The sequence below is a fragment of the Podarcis erhardii genome (genome assembly GCF_964252035.2).
Source record: "Podarcis erhardii genome assembly, chromosome: 8".
NCBI classification, from domain to species: domain Eukaryota; kingdom Metazoa; phylum Chordata; class Lepidosauria; order Squamata; family Lacertidae; genus Podarcis; species Podarcis erhardii.
Window position 1 is genome coordinate 109522 of NC_138499.1, and position 14868 is coordinate 124389.

General features: G+C 60.9%; 1 protein-coding gene across 1 annotated transcript in view; it reads right to left on the reverse strand.

Moving 5' to 3' along the window:
* The window catches only part of SCRIB (scribble planar cell polarity protein), a 54072-nt gene that overhangs the window by 17860 nt on the left and 21344 nt on the right, over positions 1–14868 (reverse strand). The window contains 17 exon segments of the mRNA XM_081875029.1: positions 1023–1079; positions 1237–1356; positions 1561–1749; positions 2091–2207; positions 2550–2726; positions 3513–3623; positions 3873–4157; positions 4845–4925; positions 5153–5470; positions 5961–6038; positions 6224–6313; positions 7804–7866; positions 8076–8429; positions 12544–12825; positions 13242–13367; positions 13725–13846; positions 13969–14135. Of these exon segments, the coding sequence (XP_081731155.1) occupies positions 1023–1079; positions 1237–1356; positions 1561–1749; positions 2091–2207; positions 2550–2726; positions 3513–3623; positions 3873–4157; positions 4845–4925; positions 5153–5470; positions 5961–6038; positions 6224–6313; positions 7804–7866; positions 8076–8429; positions 12544–12825; positions 13242–13367; positions 13725–13846; positions 13969–14135 (2737 nt within the window).

A 14868-nucleotide genomic window follows, 5' to 3' on the forward strand; every position in this document is an offset into this window, starting at 1 on the left:
CTTCCGAGATCTCACAGAAGGAGGTTGGCCCAAGGATTCTTCCTCAGAAGGGAATATCTGAACTCAACAGGTACGGAAGAAGCCATATGCTTGGCTGGGACCCGTCTGCCTCTGCCTCGCACAGACCCACAGAGAGGGGCTTCCCTCCCTCCCTGAGTGGCCGGCACTGTGCCCACGGGGAGCCAGAGTGTGGCCACCTCACCCACCGTGGGTCCCCCTGGGAAGACCTATGGGGGCCTCCTAAAACCGCCTTGTGGTGAAGAACCTGTCTGGCGGATCCTGGTCAAAGAGAAAAAGGCTCCCAGCCCCTGTCGCTGCTCCCAGAAGGAGAACGCCCCAAGCCCTGAATCATGGCCAGACAATGACAGACTCCCCCTGGTTTCCACTAGACAAAAAGGGCCATTGCTCAGAGATGGAGCAGCGCGAGCCCTGAGATCGAATTCCAGAACCTCTTGGCAAAGGGCTGAGGAAGACTTGTGGCCCTGCTGGGGGGCCAGGCACACAAAAGGGGACGACAACACTCTGCTGAGCACAGTATCTCAGCAACGGCTGCATCTCCCCCCCCCCCCACGGAGCCAAGGAAGGCGGCACAGGCGTTCTGGAGGCCCAAGTCACCTGGCACTGCAGGCAGAGGGCATGGGCTGGGCTAGAACCAGCAGCCTCCTAGGGGCAAAGGCAGGCGGGAAGCTGCCCAGGCCGGGCAGATGCACTCGCAAGGGGGGAGACAAGAGCAGGATGAGCAGGAAGCAGAGGGAAGGTTGCCGGGACAAATGGCCACTCCCTGCCGGACCTCTCCCCTCACCCCCAGCCCAAAGCAAAGCGCAGCTTCTAGGGGCAGAGGAGGCCTCAGCGGAGTCAGCGGTTGGGGGGAAGAGCCCCGGCCCCAAAGCAGCCCCAAAGCAGCCCCAGCAGGAGCAGGCGAGGGGGGGAGGGAAGGGGGCAGCCAGGGGGACTGGAGGCCCCGATCCAGGCAGCCCCCTTCCCTCACCCTGGAAGGATAGAGCAGGGCCATCACGTCTCACCACTTTCTCCGTCTCTTCCCTCTCCCACTGGGTTGTCTCCCTCACCATCTCCAACTCCTGGGGACACAAAGGAGGCGGTCAGAGCTGAGGGCACACGCCAGCCAGACTCCTCAAGGGCTTTTCTCCAGATCTGGGGGGCGGGACGGGGATTGGCAGCCTTGCCAGAGAGAAGGGGCACCTAAGCCTGCTCTCCCCTGGGAACCACAGGCCTCACCTTCTGAAGGACGTCCAGCTCCTCCGGACTGAGGTCCCGGTCTATGGAGGAAATGCTCTCCAGGCTGTTCTTGCGCCCAATGCCGGCCGCAAAGGGGTTGGCAATGATCCCTGGAGATATCTGGGGGGCAGACGAGAGAGGTGAGGGGGGGGCCTCTGGTCCCTGCCCAGCACAGAGGCAGGCAGAGGGGTTTCTGGGGGGACACACCAGACCCATGGTGCACCTCCTCTTTAAGAAGCTGCCCTCGCCACAGGGCTTCAGCAGGAAAAGGCACTGAAGGCAAACCTCCAGTCCCTGGCCAGGGCGCCCCCCCCCAGCACCCACCTCAATGGCCGCCACAGCCTTGGGGTCAAACCCGTCGCAGACCAGCACCAGAAGGGTGTCTCCCACAGCACGCAGGATCTGGACCGCTTCCGTGTGCGTCATGCCCAGCAGGCTCTGGTGGTTCACCTCCAGGATGCGCATGCCCACCCTCAGCCGCCCGTCACGGGCTGCAGCCCCTGTGGAGCTGACCTGCACAAAGCAGAGGAGGGTGAGGAAGGAGCCGGGGGGGGGAGGGAGAGAGGCAACCCCCACCCTCAAGGCCCTGGGAGCAGCCAGAGCTGGAAGGGCCCTGGAGGCAGAAAGAGCCTCATGGTTTGGGGAGGGGGGAGGCAGGGGGTCCAGCACCTTCTGCTCAAGGCTCCAGAACTCTGCTTTCCACAGCCCCCCTCAGAGCAACCCTGGGTGGGAGGGATGTGGTGTGGAGACAGGGCTGTGGGCCCTTCCAAACACAGCTGGGACCTCCCCCCCCCACTTGGCACTAGTCAAGCACAGCAAACTTCAGCCGGGGGGGGGGGAATGCCACCCCGTACCTTAGAGATGAAGATGCCCTCGTCCGTGGGGTCAAAGGGATTCCCCGCGTGGCCTTTGGCACCTCCTCGGATGCTGATGCCCAGTTTCTCCCCTGGCCTCTTTTCAATGCAGATCTCCTGACAGAGTGAGCAAAAGCAAGTTGGAAGGGGGGGGCTGGGCAGTAGCCCCCCTAGCCCCCCCTTCCAGGACAGAGGGGCCTCCTCCTTCCCAGTCCTGGCTGCCTCTACCTCAGCTCCAGCAGACGGGCACTGGGGAAGGCTCTTTGGGAAAGCAGGGGGTGGGCAGCGGAGGCCTTCAGGGAGGGGGCAGGAGACCCCATCCTGGGGAAGCTACGGAGGCAGCAGGCCAGAGGGGAGGGAGCTGTGGTGGGTCAGCCCAGCCACATCCTAGTGGGGCTGAAGATGCCCAGTGGCGGAGGCGCCTCTCCAGGGGCACAACAGCAGAGCTGCGCCCCCTACCTGCATGCCCGGGGGCGGAGGATCTCTCCGGACGACCATCCTCAGCTCCTGTGTGTTGGAGAGCAGCGCAGTAACCGCCTCCTGGTGCGTGGCGTGTCGGAGGCCAATGCCGTTCACCTCCAGGATCCGGTCTCCCACCCGCAGCCCACTGCGAGAGGCCAGGCCACGAGGAATCACCTGCCAAGGCAGCGCAGAAGAGGTGGGAAAGAACCCTGCCTGCGGCCTGGGGGGGGGCAAGCTGGCAGTGTCCCCAGCACCTGCAGCCAGACGGGCACTTGGCCTGGCCGAGAGGCTGAAGATGCGCCCCCCCCCTGCCCCCCAGAGGCACTTCTGTCTGCTGATACACATATATTTCTCTTCCTTTTGGTCTGACGTGGCTGCTGTCCCTATCCACTTTTCACAGGCAAAATCCTCAATGGTTGCAGAGGTCCGTGTACTTTTAAATCACATTCCTGTTATGGGGATTAATGGAAGGCCAACAAACATGGACTTTGCAAGCTCTCCTGGTGCTAACAGCCTGCCCACCCCCAGAAAAACTATTATACAACAGTCTGAGGGCCTGGCTGCCTCTTGGCAACTTCTGAATGCAGTCCCTATCAACGCCCATCTCAGGGGAGGCTCTCTCTGCACCCCTGGGGGGCCTGCAATCCACTTTTGTGTTTCATTTGAGATGGCTGCACTGAGGGGTGTTGGAACCCCTAATGGGCGGGCTGGTTCTTTCCCTGTTCTTCCTTGTTAAAATTTGCTACTAAAAATAATTTAATGAAAACAGGGGGCTCTGAGCAGAGAAAGTGGAGAATTGGGGGGGGGGGGGCTTCCTTGCTCTTTGAGCCTCCAAGGGGGGCTCTGGAGCACACGGAATGGCAAGATTCGCAGAGTCAACGGGTTGTGCAGTAACTCCTAGGCTTCCCAACCACGGTGTTCTCAGGGGAGGGCTCCACACACAGCCCTGCAAGCCTCTACCTTGGAAATGAAGACCCCCGGCTCATGGATCCCAAAGGGGTGGCTGGAGTGGTCGCTGCCGCCCACAATGCTGAGCCCCAGCGGGCCCCCCGCTTTGACCAGGATCACCTCCTGCGAGCAGAAAACAAGAAAGCCAAGCCAGGGTCAAGAGAGGGCCTCATGGAGGAGCAGATGCCGGGACCCGACTCCAGGCCAGGGGGAGAAAGAGGCTGGAGGGACCCACATCCAAAGGGGAGCTGGCAAAAACCAGGGTGACCAGGGCACTTCCCAGGGTGGGCGGGGGCCAGACAGGAGGGGCTCCCCATGCCAGCAGCTTCCCACGGGGACAGACAGACAGTGCCCCCCATGCCCTTCACCTACCTCCGTGGGGTACTGGCTCTCCAGGCTCTGGGCGGGGTGGCTCCTGTGGGGCAGGGGCGTCTCCTCAGGTGGGCTCTCCCTGCGGGTGGGGGTCGGTGGTGGCGGAGAGTGTGCCCGCTGTGCCCGCTGCCCCAAGGGCAGTTCTTCCTCGCTGGGCTGGGTGGCGGCGGTGGGGGCAGCGGGCACAGCCTCTCTCTCCACCAGCAGCGCAATGGTGGGGGAGGCGGCGGTAAGCAGCGCTACGGCCTGATCATGCCTGGCTTCCGTCATGTCTACCCCATTGATCTAGAACGGCCCCAAACCAGCGTCAAAGGGGGAGGCAGGGAGGGCATGCACACAGGGCCCCCAATCCCAGGCCTGGGACCAGAGGCAAGGGACCCCAGCCTCGGCAGGCGGAAGGGGGCTGGGAGGGCAAGGCGTGTTCTCCCCCCCCCCCAGATCAAGGCAAACAGCAGCTCAGGACAGGGGGCCAAGGAGCGCAAGCTCTTTTCCTGCCTCGTCCCCAAAGAAAGGGGGGGAGAAGAGGTGTGGGGCAAAGTGTACATCACCCAGCAGAGGGCAGAGGAGAGAGAGGGAGGCAGACAGACAGGCAGACGGAAGCCAGCACTGACGAGGCCGTCTCGGGGCTTACCCCCCCATCCTCTCTCATCATGGCTGCTGAGCAGAGATCGGCTGCGCCTCGGGAGGGGGCAGAGAAACAGGCCACAAGGAGGAAGAGGAAGAGGAGCAGCAGGAGAGGGAGGGAAAGAGCTTCAGAACAAAATGGCTGCCCCCCCCCACCTGCCGTGCCCACCCACCCGGAGTTCCAGAAAGGTGACTCCAACATCACCCCCTCCAAAACACAGCCCACTTCCCCCCTGGCTAGACTCAGCCCCACCCTGAATGGGCAAGCAGGGGGCAGGGGGGACCCCAGAGCCCCCTGGAGGAACCTTGCCTGGTCCTCAGGAAGCCCCCCCAAGAGAGTCCACTCACCAAGATGACCCTGTCGCCCACACAGAGGGTCCCGTCCCGATGGGCTGCGCCCCCCTCTGCAATCCGTGAGATGAAGATCCCCTGGGGGGAAAGGAAAGTCAGGGCCCCTCCCTGCAGAGCCCCCTGCTCCTCTGTCACCAGGCAAGGCAAGGGCCCCTCTGTCCCTCTGTCCCGGGAGCATGAAGTGCCCCCGTCAGCAAGGAGCCAGGAATAAGCGCAGAGGCCGGGATCGGGTGTCGCCGAAGCCCCTGCCAGGCGGCTGCCGGCCAGAGAGGCGGTCCCCCTCCCTCCCTCCCTCCCCTCCTCACCGTGTCCCCTGGCCGGTAGGGTGTGGAGCCCTTGCCGCCAGCGATGCTGAAGCCCAGTCCCCGCTCGTTGCGCATGAGGCAGGTGGAGAGGCGCTCCGTCAGGGGGGCTCCCTCAGGCCTCTCTGGGAAGCGCAGGCCCACCCCCCGCCGCTCCCGGGGGCTGTAGTCGTCCTCCGGCCGCAGGGGGGTCACCGTGACGGCGTTCTCCGGCTCCACCATCCTCTCCCGCAGAACCGTCATGGAGACCGTGGTGCCCGAGCCACGCAGAGCCTCCACCGCCACATGGTGCTCCGCGCACTGCAGAGGCACCCCGTTCACCTGCCGGGGGCGCAAAAGAGGGGGCTGGCTCAGGCAAGCGCCCGGCCAGAGACCGGCTGCAGAGGGCCCCCCGGCCCCCTCCAGAGAGCCCCAAGGGGAGCCTGGCACTGCTTTGGTAGGCAGGCAGGCAGCCCCCTCCCAGGGCAGCCTGGCAAGGGCCATCTTCTCCTCCCCCTCTGCAGGGCAATGCAGAAGCAAATGCCCACCTAGAGCTGCGAGGAAGCCTGGGTTGCTGCTGGCAATTCCAGCATGTACTTATTCTGACTGGTGACTCAGGCCCCAGGCAGGCAGGCAGAGACCAGCCACGGGCAGGAGGCCAAGGGAGACGCCATGGGACCTGGGGGGCAGCTTGGCCTGGAAGGGGCTGAGCAAGGCCTTCTACGCCCAGGACAGGGCCTGCCAAAAAGGGGATGGCAGGAGGGAGCAGCTGGCCCTGGGTTTATGGGCAGCTGGCCCTCCCCAACCCACCTAAGGGGGCTCAATGACTCACCTCCAGGAGCTTGTCCCCCACCCGCACCCCTGCCTGGGCAGCCGGACCCTCCTCAGAGACGCGGGAGATGAAGATGCCCTGCAAAGAGAGGGGAGCAGTCAGGGGGGGCTTCCTGGGCAGTGGCAGCTCAGCAGCCTGACTCGGCTCCCCAAGTCAGCCACTCCAGCCAAAACGGCCACTCCTTTCCCTGCCCCACAGCTGCCCCAGGTCAAGGGGACCCCCAAACCCCAAGTGGAAAGCCTCCCTGTTGCAGCTGCCCGTACCTCATCGTCTCCCTTGTAGGGGGTGGAGCCTTTGCCCCCCGCAATGCTGATGCCCAGCCCCCCCGTCTGCCGCACAATGCTCAGGGTCAGCTGGAAGCAAAAGGGGGCAATGTTAGGGGAGACACAGCAGCAAAGACATACGGAACGAGGGGGGGCACCATGGACCAGGGTCTGAGCCCATAATGAGGGATGAGGAAGCAGCCCCCCCAAGCATCTCCTTTGGGTGCCCACAAGACCTGCAATCCACCCCTGGACCAAGTGGCCAGTTCACCACCAGGGCCACCTATGTGGGAGGGGGCTCCCATACGTCTCACCAGATCCCAGGTCCCCTGAAATATCTCCCACTGCCAGCCACTCACCCCCCACCCCCCCTTGCCTGAAGAGGAGAAATCTGTGTCTGTCTTGCAGCGCAAGGCCAACGGAGACCCTCAGGGGGCCCCATCACCCAGGACAGGCCTGAGACGCTCTTGCTTTTCTCCACCCCACCAGCTCTGCTACGAGGGTGGGGGGGGGTCCCTTGCTTTTGCCAAGGAAAGGCCACAGAGCAAGTGCTCAGGCCCCAGGAGAGCCGGGGGGTAATGCCAAAGCGCTCCGGCTAGCGTGGCAGAGCCTTGTGCAAAGAGGGTTGGGGAAGCCTCTGGCCACATTCTGGGCAAGCAAGGTGAGCTCCCCCTTGGTACAAACCAGGCGGCCCTTGAACACTTTCCACCCACCCCTCGGACTCCCCACCCAGCAGGCAAGAGGCGTGAGCAGAGGTCCAGCAGGCCAAAGCTCACGGAGGGAGCCAAGCAGGGTATGTGCGTGTGCCCCTATGGCAGGGGGTGCCCTGGGGAGAAAAAGGCCCTGGAGGCGTCTGAGGGCCCCCCCCCACTCAAGCAGAGGGGCATGGGGGCCGAGAGGCGGCCTCAGGGGACAGAGCAGCAGCAGCCAGGCATTTGCCAAACCTGCCAGAGCCAAGCTGGGCTGACTTTAGCAGCCCAAAGTGCTCAGGGGAGATGGAGCCCAGTGGCAGCTCTGCCTCCTCTAGCGGGGACCCTGAAGACCCCCTGGAGAGGGAGGCCCTGGTGCAAGGCATCTCCCCACCCCCAGCCCCCTCCTCTCTGGGGAGCTCTGGCTGCGCTGAGGCTGCTCTGCCAAGGAGTCTCTTTCTGGGCTTGCCAAAGGCCTCTGGCAGGGACACCTCTGTCCAGGACGGAGTGTGCCAGACACCAGCACTTTCAAGGAAAGCACCCCCCCCTGGCAGCGCTTGGGCTGGCTCAGGGGGCTGGGAGGGCTGCCCCAGACTCCTGCTGGGGAGAAGAGAGCTTGTCTCAGGCCAAAGCACCAGTCTGCAGCCAAGAGAGCCCTCAGTTGCTCCAGGTGCCAGGCTCCACAGCCAGCTGCCTCCTCTCCTCACCTTTCTCCCTCATAGGCATGGACTAAAGCCCCGCATCAACCCCCCCCCCCAAAGTTCAGGTGTGGGAAGACAAGAGGGGAGGAGAGAAGCTGCCACCACAGTGCAGAGAGGGGCAGCCCCTGCAAGCCCCAGGGAAAGGGGGTGGGGTGGGGGAGAGACAGGGGGGGGGGGAGGCAGTACAGACCTCTTCCTCCTCAATGCGAGCAGGCTCAATCAGCAGATTATTGGCTTGGTCAAACGACACCCCCTGTTAGGACAGGAACCAGCAGAGAGGCATGCGGATTAGTGGGGGGGAGGGCCGGGTGGACCGCCACCGGGGGGGGGGGGACACAGACAGAGGGAGGGAGAGGCAGAGGGGCAGGCCCCACCCGAGCATCCAGGAGCCCCAGCACCAGAGAGAGAGAGAGAGAGAGAGAGAGAGAGAGAGAGAGAGTGCTGCCCCCCCCAGGTCCCTACCTTGACGGAGGAGGGTGGGGCAGGTGCAGCCCCATCCTGGGCTTGGTCTCCATCCCACCTGGCCGCCTCCTCCTCCTCCTCCTCCTCCTCCTCCTCCTCCTCCTCTTCTTCCTCCTCCTCCTCCACGGGGGCGGCCTCCTTCTCCTGGGGCCCCCCCTCAGCACTCAGCCCCTGCAAAAGGGCCACCACTGCCTCTGGCCGGGGCAGCTGGGCGATCCTGAAGTGCTTCTTGTAGTGGGGGGTGTCTTTGCGGATGAGCCGCTGCTTCCCTGCTGGGAACGGGTGCTCTTCCTCCTCCGCCTCCTCTTCCTCCTCGCTGCGCACCAGTGTGTCTTCTGCAAAGTGCACCGTGGGCTGCAGGGAAAACACCCCCATGGGGGGGGGGCTCTCAATACAAGCAGGTCAGGCAGCCTCTTCTGCAGGGACCTATTTCCCTCCCCTCCGTAAGAAAAGCCTGCTGGGTTGGCCCAGAGGGGACCCCCAACCAGGTGCCTCTTGGGGACAGCTGCAAGCTGGACCTGAGCGCCACAGCCCCTCTGCCCCCTCCAGCCCCTGGCCTTCAGCAGCAGGGCTGCCTCCGGCTGGGGGGACTGAGCAGAGCCATCCTGGCTGGCAGCCCCCAGAGCCTCCTCCGGCCGGAGCCTCTTTTAAAGCCCTCTAGGCTGGTGCTTTCCCTGGCTCCTGGGGGAGAGAGTTCCATAGTTGAACAATGTGCTTCGTGAAGAAGTTCTTCCTTTTATCCGTCCTGAACCTTCCAACTCTGGCTTCACTGGATGTCCCCCAGTTCCAGTGTAGTGAGAGGGAGGAAAACTGCCCTCTCTCCATTTCTCCATTCCAGACCTGTTTTCATAAACGTCTACCATGGCACCTCTGATTCGCCTTTTCATAGGAGAATTGCTTCACCCCCCTGATCCTTGGGGTGCCCCTTTCTGACCTTTGCCATCTCTACAATATCCCTTTTGAGGTGAGCTGACCAGAGCTGTGTCTGCCTGGGTGTGTTGGGGCGGCTGGGAGCCCTCTTGCTCTCTGGGGCGAAGGCCTGGCAGGGCTTCTCACGTGGCTGCCAGCTCTCTCTTATTGCAAGGCCTGCCATCTTTGCTGGGCTCTTCTGCACACAAATTTGGGGGTCTGCCAAACAGGCAAGCCTCTCCCTTCTGAAGAGAGCAGGGGAGCCCAAGGAGCCCTCATTAAGCCGTCCTGCCCCTTGCAGGGCTGAGGTGCAGATTTAAAAACAGCACACAGCCCATTTCTACTGAGCTCAGCCTGCTCTGAGTGCCCTGGGGGAGGGAGGCCCCCACTTCTGACATTAAACAAACCCGAGTGTCAGAGCTGCCTCTAGGTCCCAGCTCACAGAGGACCAACGCCCGGTTGATGTAATGTACAAAAGTCTTTATTGAAGTTTAGTTTCCATTTCAAACCCCAGAGCGTGCAGCCCTACGTCTTGGCCCTAGACCGGCGAAGTCCCCTCTGAATCACTGCCCCTTCCGCACCAGTTTAAGATCCTAGCCCGGCTCCACCTCCTGCGCTGTTCCTTCCTCCTCTGGGTCCTTCTGCCCCCTGGGGTTTCCTCCCTCCTGGACTCTTCTGACGCTGACCCCCCTGAGTCTTGCCCTTCCTTCTGGCGGGCTTTAGGACCTGGCTCCCTATCCGGGCTACCTGCTGTGCCGCTCGCCTGTACATTTGAACTTGGGGCGCGCGCCCAGCCGGTGACTTTCCTCTTGACCGTTTCCCCGCTCTCCGATGGAGGCGTGGCCAATCCTGACTCATCTCCTCCCTCTGGTGGTGATAAGACTGGTCCCGATGCCTGGGACTCCTCCCCCCCACTACGCTCTGGTGGGGACGCTGGTCCTGATCTCCAACTGCTACTCAGGGAGTCCCCGCTGGCCCCTTCCTTCTGGGGTTTCCCCCTTGGCACCCCCCTTGCCCTGGCCATCGGCGCTCCTCTCTGTGAATCTTCCGATTCGCTGGAGAGACTCGTGGAATCTCTCTGACCACTGTCACTGCCTACACCCCCCTCGTATTCCTCCTCCTCACTCTCCATTTGCTCCTTCTCCTGTGTCTCTGGTCCTGAACCCCTGACACCGAGGAACAGAGAGAGCCTTAATCTCAAATCCCAGAGATTAGTTTCCTACCATGGGTCAGGCCAAAGGGCCCCCCTCTAGTCCAGCCAGCCAGGTGCCCCCTACGCAGCCCCCCCCCCCAGTACCAGCATTCAGAATGAGACAGCGGAGGCAGAACAAAGCGGCTGCTGAGCCAATTCACGGAGAAGAGGGTTCTCAATGGCTCCTGGCCAGGATGGCTTGCTCTGCCTCCATGGGCAGAGGCAGCAATGGGCCTGAATGCCTCTGGCTGAAAACCACAGGAGGAGAGAACTGCTCTTGCGCTCGACTCTGGTTCACTGGCTTCCCATAATGGGCAGCTGGTTGGCCACTGTGAGAGCAGGACGAGATGGGCCCCTGGCCTGGTCCAGCAGGTTCTTATTACGGTCTTACTAGCACGACCCTCCTGCAATGACAAGCTCCATTGTTCAGCTGTGCACCCTGCGCAGCCTCCCAGTGGCACAAGACCCTGCTGCTGCAGGACACAGGACGCAGATCCCACAGGGGCCACATGGAACCTCCACATCCTGAAGAAGCCTGTCCTGGATTCAAGGAGTGTCTGGGGGAAGCCACTGGGCAGGTGAAGCTCTGTCCTTTGAGGAGGGTCTTCAGCCTGGCCCAGTGGGGCTCTCCTTTCACTTTCCCAACCTGCTTTCTGGTGCTGACCAGCCCTTGCACAATCTCTCTGGGGGTCTCCTCATCAGCACCACCAGGTGTACTCCATCACCTGCTCTGCCTTGTGCCAACAGATTTTCCTCAGTTAAGTTTCTTTTGAAACTGCAGGTGCAACACCCTTAAATGAAGCCCCCAAGCCCCCCCTCGATCCCCTTGGGATCCTCTGCTCCAAGGCAGCGCTCAAAGCCCCAGGGAGCTGGCCTGGGCTGCGGCCAAGCCTGTTTCAAGCAGCCCAGGGCTAACAGCAGGTGGGGCATCGCGAGGGGGACCTGGCCCCAAGCCCCAAGCCCCAGGCAGCAAGGGTTGCCCTCTGGTCTTACTCCAGCACATCCAATGCATCTGGCTTGGATTATTATTTTTTATGTCTTAAATATGTTTTTATTGCCTAATCACTTGTTTGCCACTGTAGGTCCTTGAGAGGAATGGGGTGCCCTACATTAAAACTGGTTTAAATTAAACTGAGGAGTTTTTATTGCACATAAGTTGTCAGGGAAGAGTTAGAAGTTTTCAGTTTCTCAGAGGGAAAAGGCATTCCCCAAGGGGGGAAGGAGAACAGTGAATCTAATAGAAGAGAACAGGAGGAACAACAGGGAGGGACCGGCTGTTCCCAGGAAAGGCAAGGGTTCAGTTCTAGCTCAGATTGGGAGGAGGGGAGATACAGGCCAGCTCTAGCCAGGAGGTTAGAAAAAAGAGCGGGGAAACAAAGGGAAAGGCGCGTTCGACATTTTGAGGGTGGCTGGTCATGGAGAAGCAGAGCTCGGAAGGTATCTGAAAGAAGTGACTCTGAGGAATAATAGTTAAGAACTGTTTATAAGATTATTTTGTTAATACACAATAAAAAGTTATAAAAGAACAAGAAGCGTTTGTGTGGTGATCTGAAGAGGACAACGACCAGGCCTGACCTAAGTATTCACAAAGGCAGCAAGAGACTCCTCCGCGGCCCCTGGGCCAACATGTGAAATAAATCCAGAGTGCAAGCCTTTCCGTGGCTCCTTTGAAGACCCCCCCCCCGCCTCTTTGCTCTGGCTATTTGGACATGGCAAAACAGGGTTCATAGAACTGAAGGGCTGGAAGGAACCCCAAGGCTCATCCAGTCCAGCCCCTTGCAGTGCAAAACACTCATAAGCAAGAAAAATGCCTTGCCACTGAATTCACACAGCAAAAACATTTAATGAGGGTCCTCCATACACAACCAAGTGAAAGAAAAATTCCTCAACGTGGCAGCAACATGCCCAACGAGTGATGATGCCGCCCCCTGCCACCCTGCCATCTTCTGTGTAGAAGAGAACCCCATCCATTGACCTGGCCTCCCCAGCCCCTAAGAAGCTGAGTCCCTTCATGGTGCCAACAGCCTTCCAGTTCCCCAGGAGGGGTCCTGGATGTGCCCTTCACCAGGCAAGAGGCGGGCAGATCTCCCTCCCCCAGCCCCTTGGCCAAAGGCTGCCCTGTGGGACAAATGGGGCTGCAGGGACCTAGGGAACACCCCTGCCCCCACTTCCTAACATGGCCACCAACACCATGGCACCCTTGGGCAGCTCACCCCCCATCCTCTCACAGCCCAGCAGGGTCTCTCTTCTTCCCTCCCTCAGCCGGGCTCAGCTCCCCCCTCCCTGCTGCTGCTTCCCAGAACAAGGCAGGGTCCGACTTTGGCCCAAGATGTTGCCACAGAAGAAGCTCCCAGAGGCTCACTGTACCTCATTGTACTCCAGCTCCTCCTCCTCCTCAGGGCCAGCTGGGGCTTCCTCCACAGCCACCCCGGCCTCCTGCTGTTGCCGCCGCCGCCGCCAGCCTTCCTGCTCCTGCTCCTCCTCCTCCTGCCCCTCAGGGCCCCTCACGGCCTCTTCTGGCCTTGAGGTCTCCCGCAGGTGCTTCGCTGCTGCTGCTGCCACCGCCGCCTCCTGGCAGCTGGCAGAGATGGTGCTGCTGGAGACCCGTGAGTCTTCACTGCGGTTGGAGGTGGCACTCAGCCTCTTCTCCTGAGGGGCAGGATGCGGAACGAGTCAGCGAGGGCACAAGACAGGAGCACTGCCTGGCACCCAGCGCCTGAGCCCCTGTGCAGGATGGGCCTGCCACCCCAAAGGCCACAGCTGGGCCACGTCAGGCCACCCCCCTTGCCCCCTTCAGAGCCCTCTAGCCCTAGATGGGCCTGCAGCAAGTCTGCAGAAAGGGCTCATGTCACCAGCTCCACCACTGCAAACCTGAGCCTGGTCTTGGCTGGGGAGGGCGGGGTATAAATAAAAATTTATTATTATTATTATTATTATTATTAAACCTCCCTCCGAGGAAGCCTTGTCCAGGCCCACTGCCCGGTCCCGCTCTGTCCCTCCCTCTCCCCCTCCTGCAACATTTTATATGATGGACACTGCCCAGAGCCCACCCCACGCCCCCTCACCTCTGAACTGGAAGAGTCCCGCTGGGTGTCCAGTTTGGCAGCAGATGCCTCGCTGCGGCGCCCTTCCATCACCTTCTTCATGGACTTCAGCTCACTTGGGTGGGGAGTTGCCCTTCGCTGCAGGCCCTGTGAGCAGGAGCGGGGTTAGAGGTGGGGCAAAACTCCCCCACCACCTACAGGCCCCCAAGCAACTGCAGAGGCCAGGCTCAGCCGTAGCAGCAGCAGCAGCGACAGGGCAAACACAGGACAGAGGTGTCAGCGCTCACCTCCCCCATTTCCCAGCTCTGCTCCCAGGAGGACCCACACAAGGCAGGAGCACAAGCCCAGCCAGCCTGACAGGCCCAGAGCAGCCCACTCCCACTCGACAAGGCAGGCGATGGGCACCCCCAGCTCCCAACCCCACAGCCACACCTGACAGCCCAATCCAGGCTTGGGGAGGACAGTCCTTCAGCAGGGAAACGGCCCCCATCTCCGCCCACTTACCCTCCTCTCGGCCCCCGGCTCCTCGTCCTCATCCAACTTGGGCTCATCCACAAACTGGATCACGCTGACGCGGTTGAGGTTGGTGTCCATCCAGCTGTCGTCCAGGCTGTTCTGCAGGTTCTCTGCGGGAGGAGAGCAGAGTCAGGGATCCTGTTGCAGGCGGGAGGGTCTCCGCCCAGCCCAGGCAAGCAGCCCCCAACTAGAGCAAGCCTGGCGGGGGGGGGGGGCAGGGAGCAGCATTTACCCAGGCTGGGCGATGGCTGCTGCGGCAGGAGGTAGCAGGTGAGCACTTTCTCCCCGGTCTTCTCGTCATCCTCCGCCTGGAACTTGAGCATCGGCTGTGACTGGTTCTCTGCCAGCCAGAGCGCCTTCAGGTTGAGATTGGTCAGGGCAAAGGGCAGGTGCTGCAGCCTGAGCCAGAAGGAGGAAGGGAAGAAGGATGAGGTCCCCTACCCAGAAGGCCCAGGCCCAGCCCTCCAGAGGGCTCACGGGAACCTGGCCCAGCCCCCTCTCTCCCTCTGCGCCTGCTTCCTTCCAAGGGACCCTGCACTGAGCCCACCGTGCAGATCCAGAGAAGAGTCTGCAAAAGGGAGAGGACCACAAGAGGAGCCATCTCTTGCAAGCTTTTCTAAGCCACCTTTCAAGACAACAGGTTTCCAGCAACATGCAATTTCATTTCGCCTGGCACCTTCATTCTACACCTTTAGGCGCCAGGCCTTTGGTTGATGTGATTGACATCCTATGCCCTTTTAAAATGTGAGGGTTTTGTGATGGACTTCATGGAACTGGCGGAAATGACTGGCAGAATCTGAGACCAGGGAGAAGAGTCGGTGGAAGAAGATTGGAAGAAATTTAAAGCTTATTTACAGAAACATTGTAAAATTAAGGAATGTTAGAAGGAGGCTGGAATGAAGTTATGTGGCTTTAGCGGAAATATTATAAAGGATTAAGTAAAAATAAATTGTTAATGGATGAAAGGAGGAAAGGTAAAGTTACATTATATTAAGATAAATTATAGGATAAAAATTGGGAAAGATGGAAAGGATTTGCTGAAATAGCTAACCGAACTAGAATATCAAAAAAGGGAGGTGCGAGGAGGTCAAGGAAACAAGTAAATGAAAGATAAGTTATGGGAAGGTTCGTT